The sequence below is a fragment of the Lepidochelys kempii genome, chromosome 21 (assembly GCF_965140265.1).
Source record: "Lepidochelys kempii isolate rLepKem1 chromosome 21, rLepKem1.hap2, whole genome shotgun sequence".
NCBI classification, from domain to species: Eukaryota; Metazoa; Chordata; order Testudines; family Cheloniidae; genus Lepidochelys; species Lepidochelys kempii.
The window spans coordinates 8,215,943-8,236,395 of NC_133276.1; the positions used below are offsets into that span (position 1 = coordinate 8,215,943).

General features: G+C 48.2%; 1 protein-coding gene across 9 annotated transcripts in view; it reads right to left on the minus strand.

Moving 5' to 3' along the window:
• SOX13 (SRY-box transcription factor 13) overlaps nt 1-20,453 on the minus strand; it is a 90,762-nt gene that overhangs the window by 20,595 nt on the left and 49,714 nt on the right. For 4 of the 9 annotated variants that reach the window (XM_073319824.1, XM_073319831.1, XM_073319832.1 and 1 more), the window contains exons 2-5: nt 6,484-6,818; nt 2,746-2,953; nt 1,055-1,160; nt 210-296 (exon numbers count right to left, since the gene is read on the minus strand). In XM_073319824.1, coding sequence (XP_073175925.1) covers nt 210-296; nt 1,055-1,160; nt 2,746-2,953; nt 6,484-6,506 — 424 coding nt within the window. In that variant the 5' untranslated portion in view covers nt 6,507-6,818. Of the gene's footprint in view, nt 1-209; nt 297-1,054; nt 1,161-2,745; nt 2,954-6,483; nt 6,819-17,285; nt 17,346-20,453 lie in introns of those variants that run through there. The other 5 variants (XM_073319825.1, XM_073319829.1, XM_073319826.1 and 2 more) reach the window with 3 other exon arrangements.

The window sequence follows — 20,453 nt, forward strand, 5'->3', positions numbered from 1 at the left end:
AATTCCGATGAAAATTGTTACTGATATTTCCAGTTTTGACCAAAACCAAAAAGTGGGGGAGGGAGGATGTAGGCAAAACTTGCCCCCCATTCACACCCCCTTTCCAACCTGCTGTAACATTCATACACACAAGACAAAGGAGAAAAAGGGCAGGGGGCAGATGGGAAGTTAAGGGCCCAGGAGGGCATGGTAGTTACTGTACTGCTCACCTTTCACCTCTTTGGATTCCATGGTGTTTCTACCCAGAAGCCTTTCTGTCCAGTCACTGGAGAGTAACTTCTCAATGGTTGGCATAACTGTCACCACAGGAGTGTACAGGGTGAGGAGAGAGAGAGGGAGAAGCAGGAGAAAATTTTAGTCATGGCCACTGATTGTCATCACTGTCTATGAGTAGGACCGTGAAATCTGATCTTTTATGTATTTTTATCCTACTATACAGATTTCACAGCGGAGACCAGCATTTCTCAAACTGGGAGTCACAACCCAAAGGGGGCTGCAGGAGGGGGGTGTCACAAGGTTATTGGGGGAATGGGGGGCATAGTATTTCCATCCTTACTTCTGTGCTGCCTTCAGAGCTGGGTGGCCAGAGAGCGGCAGCTGCTGGCTAGGTGCCCAGATCTGAAGGGAGCGCCATGCCAGCAGCAGCACAGAAGTAAGGGTGGCAATACCATAACCCCCCCACAATAAACCTGTGACACCAGCCCCCGCCCCCCCCCCACACGCACACACACACTTTTGGGTCAGGACCCCTACAGTTACACCACCATGAAATTTCAGATTTAAATCTCTGAAATCATGAAATTTAAGATTTTTTAAATCCTATGACCATAACATTGACCAAAATGGACTGTGAATTTGACAGGGCCCTATCTATGAGGCTACACTGCTTATCACCAGTTCAGGATCTTGTTCAAAGTATGTTTATTTTTATACCGGAGGCCTCTTTCAAAACTTTAGAAAAATAAAAGATACCCCCAAAATATAGGACCAGGATAAAGCTGTCCGTAGATCAGGGGGATTTCAATGGAGACAGATGATCAGAAACCCTTCTTACCCTCTTTCAAGTTTCTGTTGAAATCTAACTTTTCCTGGCTGCTGACGGCAGGCTCAAATGCAGACCTCCTGGAATCTAACGCATTGCTCACAGGAGACCGGGATTCCTGCAATGTACAAAAAGTGACTCCCAATTTCCCACCTATCACCACAAACCTCCAAAGGGATAAGTTTCATAGGTTCTAAGGACAGACTGGACCACCGCAAACATCTAATCTCCTATGTAACACAGGCCAGAGCACCAGACTCAGTAGCTCCTGTGATGGGATGAAGCAGGGAGGAGAGAAAATACACTAAAGGGTATAAAATACCATCCTGAGCTCCACTTTCCAAGAAATATCCCTGCGCACTCCTGACATAGACCCTCTCAGAGGCTCTCAAAGCACTTTACAAAGAAGCAGTTTCACAACCTTTCGAAAAAGGCAGGATGCTTACAGATGGAGAAACCACGGGAGAGGTTAAGCAACTTACCCACAGTCTCTAGGGAAGGGCCTGACATAATGGCATGGAAGGACTCCCATTGTCCTTAATGGGCTATTGAACAGGTCCTGGGAGAGTAGGAGGGGTAGGAACAGAGCCTAGGAGTGCTGGCTGGCATCTCCAAGGAGAAGTCAATGGGTATTGGGTGCCTAACTTCTCTGGGCTCCTTTGAAAAGCCCAGCCTGCCTCTGAGCTCTGACCACTAGACAGCACTTCTCAACTGGAGACTCCTTAATCCTGACCGACACCAGCCCCATGAGCCTCTAATGCACTGAAGGTGACTTATTCTTTTCACGCTGCAAACACTTGTTTGCAATCGTTTTCAATTATTTATTTAGACTGCTATGCCTTGCTGCAAATGCGACCGCCTCTGGGAAGGCAGGAATTGAAAGCAGCAGGGTCTGAGGCTATGCAAGCGGGAGTGGCTCAGCACCCAAGAGCAATTAAAAAGGGAAAATTAAAGCATAGCCACAGGTTTCCCCAGCGGACCCGGAGCAGCTTCTAAGGCAGCACATCTGTTCTGGGGCTGCTGGCTCTGTTCTGAAGGCCGTTGTTCAAATCCCAAGACTGACTCGATAATATCAGGAATGGGAAGAAAGCCTGGGGGAGCCTCAAACTTCAGCTTTATTTCCTATGGATAAGGATTAAATGCAGGCAGTGGACAGGGTAACAACCATTTTCTCTTACCTACAGACCACATTGCTGCACGGCTGTGGGGTCTAGGTTGCAATGTGGCATTACTCTCTCAAGTCTAGGAGGACAAGTTGGCTTCTGTCTCCAACTACTGGCAGGAAAGGGTAACCTCATAGTGCCAGACAGCGCAGAAAGGCGGGAAGAAAGATGGTTTAGTGGTTAGGGTACTAGCCAGGAACTCAGGAGACTGTCACACCTCTGACATACCCTTAGTATGCTTGAAGACTTGGTAGGCCAAAGGAGCTTGGTTACCAGAGTGATAAGTGCATTAGAGATTCCTGGGTTAGACAGATGAATTCAATAGCCAGACCTGGGGTCAGCAGGTGCAACTGCATTCAAGGCACAGACATATACCACAAGGAATCCTATTGACTTCATAAATCAGCACCAAATTTGCCTCTATGCAACTGTACCTGCTTACAACAGGTTGGGATTGGGCCCTGTGAGTTGGGTGGGAAAGGGGAGAGCCCGAGTCTGTAGGCAATGAGGAAAGAAGGGACCCAGGAGACTTAGCCCAACCTGTGGAAGAGTCCGGGGCTCAGCACTCTCTCTCAGTGACAGCGGCACTCCGTGCAAATCGCTGGAGTGGGGATCGGAGCTGGTGGGTCCTCCTTGGGGGGACTCATGGCAGCTGTCTGTCTTCTCTTCCGTCTTGATGGTGCAGTTCACCATGTTCCCAGCTCCATCGAGTTCCAGGTGGGGAGAAACAGGGTTCCTCATGGACATCCTAGGGGAGGAGAGAGAGGTCAGCGTGGTGACAGGGCCAGAGTGGTTGTGCTTGCCATTCAGCAACGGTACCGAAGTTCTGGACACAGAACTGCTAGGAGCATGCTTCAAGAGGGAACAGTCCAGGAATAAACCAGTCAGTGCCTCCTTCCTCCCAGCCTGCACATTCCAAGAGCTTAGGTCTCTGCACTGTTTAAATGCACATTCAGCACTGTTGGCAGGAAGCTTGTCCCCACAGAGGGACATCTATGCAATGGTGTAACAGCTATTACTCCTTCCCTCTGGCTCCTAACAGACCACACTACATCACCCTTTTGCTCCCAATTCCTCCAACAGCCCTGCAGCACAGTCACCCCTCTGGAGCAAGTACGGGAACCCACTGGATTCACTCCATCTGGCTGGTTTGCTGTGCCACCAGGAGTGGGACAATGGTCTTGAGTTTTGCTGCCGTTTGCAGACCCCATTATTTGTAGTTTCCTTAATGTTCCCTGCTGAGGATACTGGCTCCAGAGACCAGAAGCTCCCAGGAGAACAAACCCAACCACCCTCCTGCGTGTGATGCCATGCGGTGATGTTGGTCTAGTAAAAACCAAAACGCATAGAGGCATGGGATTTGGGGCCAAAACAAGCGCGTGAACTCCTGAAGAAACGACTGTACTTTGTATTTACCTAGCCGCTTTCCGGAAAGGATCCTGCACCACTTTATGAAGTCTCACAACCCTCCAGAGCACAAGTGAGAAGAACAGCGGTACCCATTGCATAGATGAGCAATCTGAGGTGCAACAAGTCATCGACAAAGCTGGAAACAGAGCCCGGGAGCTCTGGCTCCTATTCAGTATTGGTCAGAGGACAGGATACAAGGAGTCAGGAGACCCAGGTTCTGCACCCAAGCTCTGCCACTGAGCTGCCCACAGTTATATAGAAAGTCGCTTTCCCCCCAGCTGTACCTGAGAATGCTTCAACATGCTCTACGAAGATTAACTCATTACCTTCCACACGCACACCCCCAGGAAGAAGACAATTGTTCTTACCCCCACATTCCAGATGAGGCCTGGACAGGTCAAGGGCCCAACTTTTCAAAAGATGCTGGGTGCCCATAACTCCAGTGGAAGTCAATGGGAGCTGCAGGGGCTCAGCTCCTTTGAAGAACTGGGCCCAAGGTGACATGCCTAAGGATATGTTGAACCTGCAGGAGACTTGAGGAACTCCTTGCTCATGGTATTGTGGCCAGACAAGCCAGACATCTACAGAAGGGGCTCCCAACTACCCTAGACGGCAGCACCAAGAAAAGTCTCCAAAACGCCAAAGTCAGACATGTTTCCTGTTGAAAAGGGAAGGTAAAATACCAGTCCCACTCAAGTCAATCGCAAAGCTCTCACTGACTTCAACAAGGCCAGGATTTCAACCAGATTAATTAGAAGAAGCTTCTTTTACCACAAAAGTCTCTCTCCCTCCCTCTCTGAGGAGTCCCCAGACCAGGGTCCCTCGAACCCACCCAGTCTCCTGTCTTTGCCACTAGCCAGTGCCAGCTGCTTCAAAGTAAGGTTTAAGAGCAGCCCGCCCAATAAGAAAGTTTCTTCCTAACTTCCATCAGCTGAAGTTTGGCTGGAGCCAGGCTAACTCCCCCGCCCCCCTTCGTCCAAGTTTACTATAAAAGGTCAGATTCTCCAGAGGAACACTTGGCAAGCAGGACGCCAGGAGAACCCTGTGCAGGTGGCTCTGCTCAGGGGACCAGGAAGCAGAAATAACCACTAAACGTTACAACTGATTTAAAAAAAAAAAAAAATCAAAGTGAGTCAAGGCAAAAGGGGAACCCGTGCCTGGGAAGTGCCTGCAATTTAAAGGGAGATAAAAAAAGCATCCATGTTATTTGCAAACCCATTTGCACTGTAGCAGCTGCTTGTGGTGCCACAGAGTCAAGGCTTCCAGATGAATATACGACAATCCAGGATATAGACCACGGCTCGTCTCACGAGCCAGGTACAAGCCCCGTGCTCACTGGTTCTACCGAGGCAAAGTCCCAGAAAGGACTAGACATGTCTATGGGGAAAGAGATCATCTACAACTGCTCTAGCAGGGATTTGCCTAATAAGAGCCACCAGCCCTGATGCCCCAGAGCATGAATTAGTCAGCAGTAGGGGACCAGGAAAAAAATTACCCCTTCCCTCACCACTCCCTCCAGAGGGAAATAATGAAAATATAGGGGCATTAAGGAGGGGATTTACACTCTCCCTGACATTGGCCACTGTTGGAGATAGGATCCCAGGCTAGACAGATCACTGGGTCTTGTGCCATGGCAGGAGGAGGAATACTGGACTAAATGGACCGTTGGGTCTGTCGTGGCGCGGCAGGTGGAGGGATACCAGACCAGACGGACCGTTGGGTCTGTCGTGGCGCGGCAGGTGGAGGGATACCAGACCAGACGGACCGTTGGGTCTGTCGTGGCGCGGCAGGCGGAGGGATACCAGACCAGACGGACCGTTGGGTCTGTCGTGGCGCGGCAGGCGGAGGGATACCAGACCAGACGGACCGTTGGGTCGGTTGTGGCGTGGAAGGCGGAGGGATACCAGACCAGATGAACCGTTGGGTCGGTTGTGGCGTGGAAGGCGGAGGGATACCAGACCAGATGAACGGTTGGGTCTGTTCTGGTGCTGCAGGTAGCGGGACACTGGGCTGGACAGAGGGCTAGTTATGCTCTGAAGTGGCAATTCTTATGTTCTAAAACGTGACTTGATGGAGACCCCCAAAGACCCCATAGAAAGAACACGCACCTGGAACGATGCTGCACGCTCCAGGCCATTTCAAGCCAGAGAAGGAGGGGAGTGAGGCCAGAGCAGCGGCTGCGCCGAGGCTTTGGGGGCTCTGGAAAAGCGCAGGGCAGCAATTACATAAGAAACAAAGCCCAGCTCAAGCTGTGAATTAATCAAACCGCTGAAAATAAAACCTTCCTCTCAGGAACTTCAAACAAAAGAAATGAAAACAACAAGGCCGGCTGGGTAATGAAAAGCCAGTGCTCTGAATAGGGGACAAAAGGAAGTGGAACAATAGGGTGTTGGACAAAAGCAATAAAGTAAAGGGAAGTGTGACAGCTCAACAATGGGGCACTGTGCACGCCAGAGTTTCTGATCTTAGCAGGGCTTTTTTATCTCAGTTCCCTGCCCTTCTCTGAACAAATCATTGCGCTTTCCAGGCTATTGGGTTTCCTTTTGGCTTGTACAGTAACTCCAGTTGGAGACCTACATCTTTTAATTCTAATCCCTAGCACAGTCCTGCTTCTCTCTGGCCCCACAGCTTTCCCACCCCATCCCATCCCCAGAGACTGAACAGACTCATCCCCGCGAGTTGGAGAGGAAGGTCCTGAGAGACTGATCAAGTGCCCCCACACAGGGGCCCCTGATAAAACACATCAATTACATTTGATGGACTTCAGCCAAGGCAAAAATGAATGCATCTGAGGACAGCTCAACGGAGGAGGATTTTAGCCTTTGGTAAACCCCATCTAGACCATTACTGTCGAGGGAAGATCTCTACCTCTCCGAGCCACTTTGGATCATGTTCACAGGTGTTGGCTTGCACAGGTTGGGTAATCTCTAGACTCCTTATGACCAAACCATCTCTTTGCTCTTAGCCTTCCACAAATTAGCGATGTTGACTTCCCTGCAACTGACTATGATTGTGGTCTCTCAGGTTAGACTCATTCATCGGTGGCCATTAAATATCCCATGGCATTTTCTGAGAGAGTAGGGGTTGGCCATAGCGTTCCAGGTGAAAATTCTTCCTACTTCCCAGTTGTGGAGCACACTGGGCATCTGTTGGTTTCTACCCCAGAGGGGGCTTCATTCCAACTGAGCTGTCACTCTGGAGACCTTGAGGAGAAAGGTACAATTTAAATGCACATTATTAGTTAGCTCTTTTCTTCTTTGGCTCTGAGAGCAGCTCAATTAAGCCTCAAATCCTCTGTCCACCTCCCACACAGCTGTTATTATTATTCCTGTTTTACAGATAGGAAAACGAAGGCAGAGAAGTGTGGGTATTTAAGCAACTTGCCCAAGTTCACACAGCAAGGGTGAGGGAATAAAAGCCAGGAGTCCAACTTGCCTTCCCTACTTTAACCACTAGACACCACTCCCTGCCTCTGAGAGCATTCCAGGGATGGGTAAAGGAATCCAAACTCTGAGGTTTCCTTGCTTTCTGCTCATGCATGGCCAATGCACTGGTCCAGTCAGGTTACCTTACATCGGCACTAAGTGCAAAGCCAGTATCTCCTAGCATGGGGCAAGTGAGTGTTTCAGTGAGAACTTGAGGTCTCCCAACCATCTGTCAGAGGGTATTTAGTGCGGTGCATGACCTGGTTCTTTATCCTTTCACCAGAGAAAGAGACTCGGATGAAAACATCCTGAAGGCCTCACAGCAAAAATGATATACTTTGAGACTAATAACCCCCGCCGAGTCTCTGGCAGATCTACACTGCACGGGCACACTCAGCACTGATGGAAGCCCGCGACTCAATCCCGTTTCCTGTAGTGGTCCTTGGGTTCACTTGCAGCTAAACCGCAAGCCACCCATTGCACGGGAGGATGGATGGGTCTTTGGTTAGAGGGCTAAGCTGGGATTCGGGAGAGCTGGGTTCAATGCCTTGTGCTGCAATGGGCTTCCTGTGTGCTTTTGGGCAAGGCACGTAGTCTCTTTGTGCCTCAGTTCCCCAGCAGTAGCATGGATGGGTATAATAGCTCCGGGGTGGGGGGGAGGGAGATGAGAATAAACTTTCCCACGCCCGGAGAAGTTCCCAGGAGGGCCCCCTGGGCTGAGGAAGGAGCTGCACTGGCAGTGGATGCTCGCTTTGCCAGGGCCCATGATGCCACAGTCCAGCTGAGAAATTCCACCCCCAGGGCGGTCAATCCAGCATTGATCTCCCCACCCCCATGACATTCTCTTGTGCGTAAAAACATGCACACACACACACGCACACACACACCCCAATTCATTTTCAGAAGACCTTAACTAACCTAAAACGGTTGGCCTGAGAGAACTGGGATGGGACCATCTAGGCGATCTGCCCTGTGGATTCACAGCAGATCAGGAATGGAAATTAACTGAGCAAGGGGAAAAAAATATTCAGGGTCTCATTCTAGCTCTTATTACTGCAAAAAAACCTGTTCCATGCACAACACCATTATGCAGGGGAGAGGGGAGATAAAGACTAGCCTGTTCTTGTCATAGGTCTCTCTCCTTCTCACTGGTATGTAGCCCTGTAAGAGGGCTGCCTTGTCGCCTGGACAATGGGGAAAACCAGGAACAATCGGTTTGTGGCGCAGTGAAAATGTATTCATTTTTAAAGAGCACACAAAAGGAAAGTTCCATTCCGCCAGCAGGTCAGATTTCCATTGTACTTAACCTTTCTGAGCCACTGGAAGTTTACTCTTAAAATAGGCTTGTTACTTTGATAAGTGTCTGTTTGAAAAGGGCCTCGTATTTTTATTATACAGTTTGCTGAACAGAGAGAGAGAGAGAGAGAGAGAGAGAAAAGAAACCCAGTTATCTTGTTACAGGGCTTGTTCCACTAACAGGCCTTTTCTAACAGTCTCAGCTACTCTGCTCAAGAGGCTCTTCTGTTCAGCAGACAATGGGAACAGGAACAATTGGCTTGGCACATGGAAAATGTCTTCATGTAACAGATCTTCTCCTAACGATTCCTTTTTTGTGGTGGGGAGGGAGAATTGAGTGAACTTAGTATCAGGGAAAGATGCCAGTCTGAAAGGCTGAAGTCTTCCACTCCTAACGCATGTCCCGAACCATGGCTTGCTTGGTGCTTGGCCTAGGAGGAATGACCTCTGATGGGTAGAGGAGAGTTTGGTCTACATGGCTTGTAGTTCTTGGATACCCTGCTGAGAATCCTAAGAAGAGCTGTCCCAAGGCTGAGTTTGTTTGGGTGATGTGGACACTTATCCACTAGCAATGTATGGGACCAGATCCTTCACTGGTATAAGCAGGCTGCCTTCATTAGATGAGGTGGGGAGTGTGAGGCTAAAGCCCTCTTTAGCACGGTGAGGATCATGCTTAAGCCCATGTCAGCTCAGACATGCGGCTGGGCCTTGTGACTCACTCCTGCTCAGTGCAGAGGGCTACAGCGGGTGCTTCACATCAGCTCATGCAGCCGTCACTTGCACTGCAGCACCACACCCTCCTAGAGACGATCTGAGCAACCCCGTGGTGGGAGAGCTTTGGGAGACCCCCAGCAACTGCCTGTCTCAAATCGCCCTGCTGTGTTGACTCCCTAGGGAATTTCTCCCCTTCAGGCTGTTGGCTCGTTGACGTCAGTGGAGCTAGGCTAAGGAGCTGGCCCCATAAGTCCAAGGACTTAAAGATCTTGCGATGGTGACAAAATTTCCCAACAGTAGCTGTGCGGCTTTTCTTTCTGAATTATTATTTCTTTATGGCACATCCTGCAATTCTCCCCCTGGGTTGTGCCACCCTTCCTGGCTAAAACTTGATCCTATCTCTCCTGTTTATTCTGTAACAGGATGGCTCAAAATGCCAGGGCAGACTCTTTAAAAATATCCACCCCTGGACTGGCACCACCTGAACTTTTGGAGGCCTTGCATTCAGGGAGTAGCAACTTCACTAGGGCCAGGGCCCTTACCAAAGCTACTCTGTGGCCGTATATGGAGTTTCTCTCTGTAGTTACTGGTCAGCAAATGTTAATTTGCTTGCATTAAGACCGGCTTGGCTCAGCTACACAGGACGGGGCCTCATACAGACCTGGCTAGAAGTAGGCCCAGGATGTTCTTGTTCCAGCACGGAAAACAGGGTGGTGCACGATCGCTGCCCTCCTTCTTCATCCCCTGGGTAAAACTCACTCTTGCTGATTGTCCTGCTGACCCTACTGCTGGCTACAAGACACTCTCTCGTTCCTGTTCACAGGCACATAATGAAACCAGCGTGAGGAACAGAAATCGCCAGATTTCTGCCCCAGACACCTAGGCAGAGACTGGAGGGTGATTTCTAGCCTTGCTTCAGCTGAAGCATGTGATAAGACCAGGGAGACTGTCCCCCATGCAATCAGTTTCCTGCGATTGCAGGGAGTTAAGCTGCGTCCTCCCTAAGTGACATAAAATAAAACCTGTTGAGGAGGAAGAAGAGCACGGTTGGGTGGGACAATGTAATAACAGAACTTCAATGGATACTTCCATGTCTATTGCACCTTTCCGTTGGAGGGTCTCCAAATGCAACAGATCCCGTGTGCTGGCCAAGGAGTGCCTCACAGTGGAAATACAACAGCCCTGAACCCCGGGGACAAATGCTGCTCCTAACACGTAAAATGGGTCAAATGTTTCCCATTATTTATCCCACAGGAAAAACAACTGGCAATGAAAGAAACAGGGGCTCTGAGCGTCCAGCTCCGGTAGGTCCGACGCGGTCTTGCCAAGAGGATGTTCCGTGGAGAAGCTGTGTGCTTTGGCAGCACATGCAGAAACATCTGAGGGACTTCCAAACCACATGTGTTCAAGGAGGGGTCAGTCAAGGCAACTACGCACCTGCACCAAGTGCTATGGGTGGGACGGAATGAAGGACAGAGTCTAGCAAGGCGTCGAAGAGCAGTTGGTCCCTTCCGCTCCCTGCAGTAGAGAGGATATGCTCCCAAGTGCTTGTCTGAGTCCTACTGCAGCGAACATGGTTCTGGCTGCAGCATGCATAGAGAGAGTGGCTCACGCACACACAGGACAATACATTCCAGCAACGTTCAGCTTCCCCAACGATGCACCGGCGTTTCTGCAGCTAACTCAGAAGGGAATGCACAACGCTCATTGAGCCTTTTGAAACCCAGCTTTAAAAAAAAAAAGGGGGGGGGCGCGTCGGGAGGGGGAAGAAAGCCACATCCAAACAAACCCTCTCAAACAGCCAAAGCACAGGATGAGCAATAAAAAGGGTCCAATTAGAGGCAATCACAGCTATTTGTTACCCTGGCAATTCCAGCCCTCCTTGTCTCAGAAAGAGAGGACAAGTACATACTCTGCTATGCCAACTGGTTCCAGTATTGTTTGAGGTTAAAAATAAATCCCTTCTCTGGCAACTGTAGTGCTCTCAGCTAGGTGCTAAACCGACATGAAGGGGACTTGATTTGAAAGGGCTCTTGCAGCAGCCAAAGATGTGGAGACCGACTGAACAGTGAAGGTCCGGGAGTCAGCATGCTCAGATTCTGTTCTGATGCTGGCTCCTCTCGGTAAATCACGTGGAGCCTGGTTTTAAAAAGAGGTCAGGGCCTAATTTGCCAACTCAGCGCCCGCAACTGGGGCCACATTTTCAGAGGAGTTCAGCATCCAGCGTGCATAGGTCTTCTTATTCAGGTGCCCAAAAGGGAGCCACGTTGTTCTGATGTCAAATGAAAGGGATACTACTTACCTATCGCTGCAAAGGAGCTGGTCATTCACACTGCAAGAGACTGGGATGGAAGGGGTTAACTGCGCAAAATATTATACAAAAAAAAAAGAAAAAGAAAAAAGGCAAAAAAAAGAAAAAGAAAAAAAGGTGAAAAAAAGTTCAAAGCAAGAGCTGGCTAGGGGAAGTGGAGCCAAGTGGGAAAATCCTCTTTAGAGCATGTTATTTATTAAAATGGTCTAAAAGCCTGATCCAAAACCCAATGGGGTCAAAGGCTACGCCTAGATGGCTCCACCACACGGCTGACAGGGCCATGTAGACGTTGCACGGCCTACGGGGTGTGAACCACAGTGAGAGTGGACGTGCTGTGGCTTTGACTGCCCCAGGTGGACGCTCCTGGTGTGACCTTAAAGGTACCTAGTTCATGTTAATGTAGTCCTGTTTTCAACCCCCGAAGTCCAAACTGAGGGGCCATGTAGACATAGCCTTTGATTCCACTGGGTTTTAGACCAGCCCTTGAGAATTCAACAAGCTCATGCATCAGGCCCTGGATGCGTTCACTTTACTTTGTTCTGTATTTACTCTCCTCTGAAAGGCCACAGTCGCCAGACCCAGTGGACCAGAAGAATTACCTAGTCTTGCCCGTTGCTCCTCCAGGCATCAACACTTTCAGGAGAAGGGCAGTCAGTCATTCCTAGATAAAGCACAACACCAAGCCCTTTCCAGGTGATAGCAACTGTTCCCCATACATAACGACCATCTGGAGGTAGGGAAATCAGATGGCTCTGGGGATTGGCATTGGGAAAAGGCACTTCTTACCTCCGGACACAGGTCAAATCCAGCCCAGGTTTGCATTGAAAACGATGAATGATTAGACACCCCTATGACCCCTGATTCCTGACACCACAACTTGGAAGTGCCAGTTCCTGATAGAAAATACATCTATCAGATCCTTCCCAGAGCTGCAGTGTTCATCCTGAGAGACTGAGAGTCTCCCCCACTTGGAGACAGGCCCGAATTGAAATCCTGGTTTGGTGTAGCAGAGCACTGAGGAAAATCACAGCTCTAGAGAGAGCCCTGCTGGGGAAACCATCAGGCACAAGGATGAGCCCTTGGAAATCAAAAAGCCCCAGGAGCAAGCTCCACAGCTGGGGAACTGCTACCATGGACACCCTGCCTGCAGTCCCTGCTACAGCCCAGCAGCCAAAGCACCTTGGCCCTCACATAGGAGGGACTTTTTTGCAAGGTACTTTTGCTAGCACGTGTCAAGGCAGAGAGAAATACAAATATATTCCTGCATTTGACCAGGGTACCTGGTGAGCTTCTCACATGAGCCCACCGCCAATCCTGACAACCAGGCTATAAACGCAGTAGCTGCAGGATCCTCCCTCCAGCAGCAACTTCTACCATGGAAGACCGGGACGACAGTCACCACAGGCAGTGAAAACCTGAGTGTCCATCTCCCTCACCCTCCCCTGTTGCATTAAACCCATCTCCCCATCTGCACACCGCACAGTTAACACTAAGCGCCACGGGGTGGCTGTAAAATACCAGCGGTCGTTGCACACTGCAAAAGCTGCAGCCTCCATGCACCCTCGAGACAGGGGAGAGAGAGGAAAAAATAAGAACACATATACATTTCTTCTTCCAGACACAGCTCAAGGAATCCCTGCCAGCCACAAGGGGAGACAATAGCACATTCCTGCCAGGCAAACCTATTGCTTTCCTGCTAGACTTGGAATGTCCTTTCGGGGCATTTTCCGATCGTTTCCTCCCAGAGAGGCTTAATAAGCAAAAGAATAGACAGCTTCCCTCTGACACCCATTCCTCACACCCACAGAGAGGATATAACATCCCTGGACTCTGGAGAAGTACCCGTCATTTTATTGAAAGTCTTGCAATGTTTTGCTTAGATCCTCAGCTGCCCGAGTCATGTGATTATATTCATTTAAAGGAAAAGGAAGTTTCTAGCCACGTGGTTGTAGAGAAATGCTCCAACAGCAGAAGGCAAATAAAAAGAACCCAAAGTTCATGTATATATTAAATCTCATGATGTTTACATAAATCTTGTGATTTTGGGGAACGTGACCTCCTGACTTTTGGGATTGGCAATTCTGAGTTCTGAATTTAGACTCCCTGGGACAGACCCATCTATCTGTACAGTACTTATATCTCTAGCAAGGTTAGAGTAAATTGTAATCTTTGGCGAAAACAGCAGAGACTTCAAAGAAGACTTAGCAAGCAGGGTTCTGTGTTTTATAGACCTGAGATCTAGACTGAATTATGGACCCTGGTAGGACATTACATAGATAGGCCCATTCAGAAATATACACCAACCACTACTAAGCATGCTCAGGGGTTAATTTTCAATCAACAGGAGACTCCGTACTGAGAAAAGTCATAGATGGCAGACTACAGATCTGTCCAGAGAGCAGGTTGTGGCCATCCATCTGTGACTGAGCAGAGGCTGCTGTCTCTCACAACACACATACACACACAGCGCAGACAAAGCTAGCTGCCTCCAGCACTGGTCTGCAGCCAGTCGCTGGAATCTAGGGAAGCATTTGTTAGCTTCAAACAATGGAGAGCACGTTCCATGGGTCACTGCAGTGATCCAGCGATGGAAGGCAGGAGTTGGATGGGGAGGGAACAGGAACATTGCATAAATGGGTAACTGTAACCAGAGATGGCTGAGAAGATGACATGGGGCTACCCCATCCAGAATAGCTTTAGACTGAGAATCAACAGCCCAGCAAGCTCATCAGCTGGTTTTGCAAGATTTTGGCCCAAGTAGCAACAACCTCATGGAATCATTTCCCCTCTCCCACAAGCCAAACCTCAGCAAAGCGGAGCATAATTCCTTAGCCAGACTGTGGTGCAAGGCTACCCCCGAGTCACAACCCAGTCTGACTTTGTTGCTGAAGCAGGGTTGCATTCAGAAAAGTGAGTAAAGTAGGGCCAGCCAGTGAAGTGCAAAAGTTGAAATTTTGAAATGGAAAAAAAGGGACGCATTTCACAAAAAAAAAAAAAAATCCACAAAAGATATTTTCTTTTCTTTTTTTTTTGACCTGCTCCAGTCCACAGCGCCGACAATGAGACACAGGGACTTCGGGCAACTGGCTACAGCCTTTGGTTTGCATCCACGGCAATTTACAAACACGGCTTTGGCCGTTGGAGGACTCCCATATTGTACCATGCGTACATTTGATTAAAGCAGCAGGAGAGAGTCTATGAAAGCATACAGTCCCATCCTTCCTGCACGCCCAGGATGGAAGTCCCCCATTCACCTTCAAAGAGATGCTAAAACCTATTCTGTAACAGAACAGTGGACACACGGACCACACATGTCAGCTAATCCACACACATCAGGAACAGAACCAACCTACAACTCCAAGAGCACAGGCCTTCACCATTGGAAGGGAAAATCTCTACCCACTGTCGGTAGGAGGAGTAGGGCTTTTATCCTCTGTGTCGGATGCAATCTCTCATACGCTCATGTATTATCTTTGTAACCCTAGGTATTATAGCAATAGAAGCCTTTTGCATTTATTTACCTGGAACTGGACCCTTCACTGCAATGAACCGTTCAGCCTTAAAACACACACAGACTCCTTGCATTTAAAACCTTATACTGGCACCTGTGATCCAGGAGGGAAAACCACCCCATTTGCTTTCATGAAAAGCCACCAGGTAAAGAGGTTGCTGGAGACGCTGCAAATTCAGCACTGGGAAGTAGGAAGGTAGGGAAGCGATGGTAGCGTTTCAGCATGTACAGCGAGAACCAGGCAGCAGGCTGGCAACTGCGTCTTCGCAGCCAGCTAGGCCCTGCCTTTGGCAAGATGGTGCCCAGGGCAAATAAGAATTTGGCAGGCCCCCCCAAAATGGCAAGTGAGCAAATATTCACTGCCAGCTCCACCTGTTGTTCTGCTGCCTAGCTCAAAAGACCCCCCCAGGGCGGTCCTACAGCTCGGGATCTGCATCCATGTCTCTTCTCAGCTGGCACTTTAGGGAGCTCTCTGCCTGTACCTGCCTTAGGAAACCTGCTGTTCTTTGCATAAAACCTCCCACCCTGAAAAATCCTAAACCACTTTACAGATATAGGCCTGATCCTGCCAGGGGCTGAGTACTCGGGCCCCGATCCAGCATGCTTGGCTTCAAGCATGTGAGTATGCTGGGGACTTCAGCCCGTGGAAGGACAGAGCCCCAGCACCAGTGGATACAGCAACGAGAGGCAGCAGCCAGCAGGATGGGAGAGTGTACCTTGCAACTGTGTGAATGGTATTGTGTGCAGCAGCCTGAGCGAGGGAAGGAAGAGCAGTTTTGGCTGGGACCTGACTCTTGGGAAGGACCATACAGAACAGACGGGTCTTTTCCCAAACCTCCACAACCTGCACGGAGCGCCAGTTATCTCCCCAAGAAGGGGAAACTCTGCCAGAATCTGAACCCACGGTTCCAGAGAGCCTGCATATTTCCAGCCTGAGCCATCCCCCTGGCCTCACTCCCTGAATGCAACAGGCTCCCTTCTCCTCTCCGGTGAAACAGAATCATACCAAAACGTGTGAGCAACGAGTCCCCTTTCAGCCACCCCCACGCACCTGCTAAAACTTTCCGACAGGGTCAGATGGAAACAGCCATGCTTTGCTTCAGTGCAAATGTCACAGAGACTAAAGGGAAAACGGACTAAGGAAGATGCACTGACTGTATTCGGGGACCTTCCTCCCAACACCTCCCTGCCATTCCTGCCCTGTCCCGAGAAGTGGCCTTACTATGGAATGGCCTACTTGTCCTAGGTACTTGCAATAGCCTCTATTACTGCAGTATCTGAGTGGTTTACAGTCTTCAGTGTATTTGGCCTCATAACACTGCTGTAAGGAAGGGCACTACCAATATCCCCCTTTCACAGATGGGGAACTAAGGCACAGCTAGACTAAGCGACTTCCTCATAGTCACACAGGAAATCTATGGTTGAGTCGAGAACTCAACCCCGGTCTCTCAAGTCTTCCGAGAGCACCCTACCCATTGGGGCGTCCTCCCTCTCTAATAAGCCTTTCTAAGAACCACTTAGGGAGGAATCTGCATTTCTCATCCATTGTAATGTACCCCTTTATTCACCCAAGGTCAATCTGTTTCCCTTACTTGCCCACGTACTTCCTCCCGATGAGGACGACATGGGTCACAAACTTTGATGGGAAGGAATAGTCCCTTGGCCTCTTCTCAAGGGGGAGGTGTTGTTGTTTCCATCACTTAGTCAGTGGCATGTTCGAATGCACTTTGGAAAAGAGCACAGTTTCCCCCACCCATTCAGAGACCAAGACTGAAACACCAGAAAAAAGAAACAGAGAGTTTCTGTTACGAAACAGCATTGGGAGACTGGTCAACGCTCTGGATAAACTAAAGCGGTGACGTTCAGATTTTATGTATAAAATCCTCAGATCTACCTAGTATTTCTAAGACAACACACGCCTCCTTGGCCAACGCCAACATTGAAACAATTAAATAATTCAGAGGTGGGACCTAATCAATATCACAGACCTGGGGAGGAGAAAAAACCAGGTCAGTCACTAAATTAAATTAAGGGTTTGCAGTATAGGGAGAAAAATTAATTATGGGGTTTCTACAGATGTGAGGTAAAGGAGCTGGGAGAAGATGTGAGAAGACTGACCAATAAGCCCTAGGGTTTGTCTGCACTGCAATAAAAGATCCACTTGGCATGGCCCTGGCTGACCTGGGTCAGTTGACTAGGGCTTGCAGGGCTAAAAATTGCAGCGTCAATGTTTGGACTTGGGCTGGAGTCCGGATTCTGACAAGGGGGATGGGTCTCAGAGCCCAGGACCCAGACCGCTCCCTAACGTTTACACAGCAATTTTGTATTGCAGGGCAGACATACCCTCAGGGACATCTTCTGCACCATCATCAGTATCACTAGGTAGTTAGAGCCAAATACTGCTCTCACTTACTCCAGTGTCAATCCAGACTAACTCCACTGAAATCTCCTGGGCAGATCCTCAGCTGCTGTAAATTCTCCCAGTTCCATGGTATAAATGGTCATAGCTACACAGCGCTAAGATCACTTACACCAGCTCAGGATTTTTCCCTTGGGCTCACACCATCGTGATACAGCAGAATCTGGCCCTTAAAGAGAAGAAATAATGTCTTAGAATATGCAAGCCATTTTTTTCTAGCCGGTGTGTGGAATATTTTAGCTCACTCTTGCCTACTCAAATTCAAACATTAATAGTGTGTGCACCCACCTTTCCTCCCCAACTCTGTGATGCAATATGGAATAAGCATGTCTCTCTCACCAACAGAAGGTGGTCCAATAAAAGTTATTACCTAACCCGCCTTATCCATTTAATTTCCTTTCCATTTACTACACTAAGCCAGGGGTGGAGGGAGGAGGGAGGAGGGGGAAGAGGGAAAGAACAGACGGGGCAACCCTCACATTTCCAATTTGAGTCTACAGGGAAATTTTCAATTTGAAACACAATTTTCATGGTCACTCATTTCATCAAAAAATTCTGCGATTTTTTTGGTTGGCAGGAAATACCATTTTTCAATCCGCCGTGCACTTGTCTATGTGACACTGAATCTATTCCTTCTGCAGTAAAAAGACAGGTCCTTTTTTTTTTTTTTAAACACAAAGAAAATACTAAATAATGAATAGTAAATAATGAGAAAGGTGGGAAACACAGAAATGCAGAATTGGAAGGGACCGCAAGAGGTCATCTACTCCATCCGCCCACATTGAGACAGGATTAAGTACACCCTAGACCATCCGTGACTGATATTTGTCTAACCTATTCTTTAAAACCTCCAATGACGGTCACCTGTGGACACACACAATTAAGTTCAAGCTCATTTAAGGTTCTTTTTCAGGATACAAATTCCACAAACTAGGGTTTAAACAACGAAAAATTAGAATAAATGGCATTATTCCATCATATGCTATCTACCTGCTTTCACCTTTGGAAAGCCACCATTTACTAATTTAGAAGCCTGGTTACACGAAGGTGCTGAGATCGGGTAGGAAAAAAATTGACAAAACAATTTTCAGTGAAAAGGAAATGAATTTGTTGGCAAAAAGCATTGCTTTGTTGTAAAACTTTGAAGGAAATGAACATTTTCGTGAACGTATTTTCCCCCCCGATTTTAACAAATGATTCAATTTGAACATTTTTGTTCCGTTTCAACTCGAAAAAGTAGTGTTGCATTTCATTCTTTGCAGCTTTCCCTCTTTCCTTTTTTCCGCGCCCCCCCCCCCCGGAGAAGGGGAGAAAACACCCCCAAAATAGAAAGTTACAACAAAGCAAAAAATGTCATTTCCCCCCAAAAAAATTCTCAAAAAAATTTTGAACAAACCATATTTTTCCCCATTGCATTCCACATTTTTCAAGGAACGTATCTGCCATTTTCAATCAGTCCCAGTTTGGAGCACCTCCTGCAGAGTGAATCTACTTTCAGTGGCAATGGAGGGCACCCAGCATGTGTGGCCCCATTCAAGTCAATGGGAGTTTTGTCACTGATTTCAATGGGGCTGGGATTTCACCCTCAGCATGTTATAGGATTGGACCCTAAATGAGGAGATTGCTGGCCCATGCAAACCACAATCCATTTTCCACTCCACGTGCGCTTTACCAGCATTCAGCAGGATGGCGTATTGGGGTCCTAGTTCCCTCTAATTTTTGACAGGCCACATGCACAAAAAATGTCTTCTGTGCGCATTTTTGTGCGCGCAGTGTTTCGCCGTGTGCGCAAGGTTTAGGATCTGTGTGCGCACGCTCACACACGCACAGCTTAGAGGGAACTGTGGTCCTAGGTGGTGGTAACCACCAAGATTCTTTCCTAAGCCAACATCCCCATGCAGATTTTCATTGCAGCGAAGCAGATCCTGACACAGCGCATGTGACTGTTTTACAATCCGTATCCTGGATTGTAACGCATGTGAATTTCACGTACATTGGGATCCAGTTACACAGAACTCAGATCTAGTGACTGCAGCGTCACCAACTCTTTCAATTTTATCGCAAGTCTTGCGATTATCAGTGTTTTTCCTTAGAGCCCCAGCTGCTGGAATCAAGGCATTGCATAAGAATCTCAGCGGTTTTTTTTTTTGTTTTTTTTTTTTAAACTTTCTAGCCCTTGTAGTGGCAGAGAAAAGCTAGAAAACATGAAGCAAGTGTGACCGAGAGGCTGAAAAAAACAGAAGGCAAATAAAATGAGCCCATTATTTATTATTTTAAAAAATCTCATGATTTTTGAACGTTCGGGGTTGGCAATACAGAAACTGCGGTGCTATTTAAAGATGGAAGCCCCGGCTTAGAATAAGGGCTTGTCTACACAGGGAACCTCAGGAATGTTTAATTCATTTAAAAAATGAATTAAGCTAAACTGAATTAAGGTCACTTCAATGCCAAATAAGAGCACCCACACAGGGGTTTAAGACAGTTCAATGAATCCACTTTAAATTCACATCTCTGTTTAATTCAGATTAATTTTCCTGAGCGACCTGTGTAATCAAGCCCTCGGCGCAGAATAAAATCATCCACATGGAGGGTGGTGAGGAATATCTATTGTGCTTTAAATTCACACCCTAGCTATTTCGCACCAACTGCCCTGTGTAGCCAAGAATGACTTCGCTGCACGAGGTTTCCCTGTACAGAAGAGCCATAAGACAAGAAACAAAAAGCAAGCTATTTTTGGTGTCACACTTGTGCAATGTTTTTATAAAATCTGTATGAAGAATTCAAGCAAATCCACATACAGGCCAGATCTCTCAACTGGTATAAATTGGCGCAGCTCCACTGACTGAAGAGGTGGGACCCAGACTTTCCTTTACTGGGACTGAGTGATGGACAGGTTTTAGGAAAATTTAGGCTTCACATCAGGTAAAGCTCCCTGACACTAAGATTTATTCAACTGTGGAATGATCTCATAAGGGAAGTGATGAAGCTCCACATTGGAGTCATTTAAAACTGGACAATGCCCTGAGGAATATGCCACAAGAAACAGCCCTGTGCTGACTCCGAGTTTCCTTCCCCACTCTGAACTCTAGTGTACAGATGTGGGGACCTGCATGAAAGACCCCCTAAGCTTATTCTTACCAGCTTAGGTTCAACACTGCTACC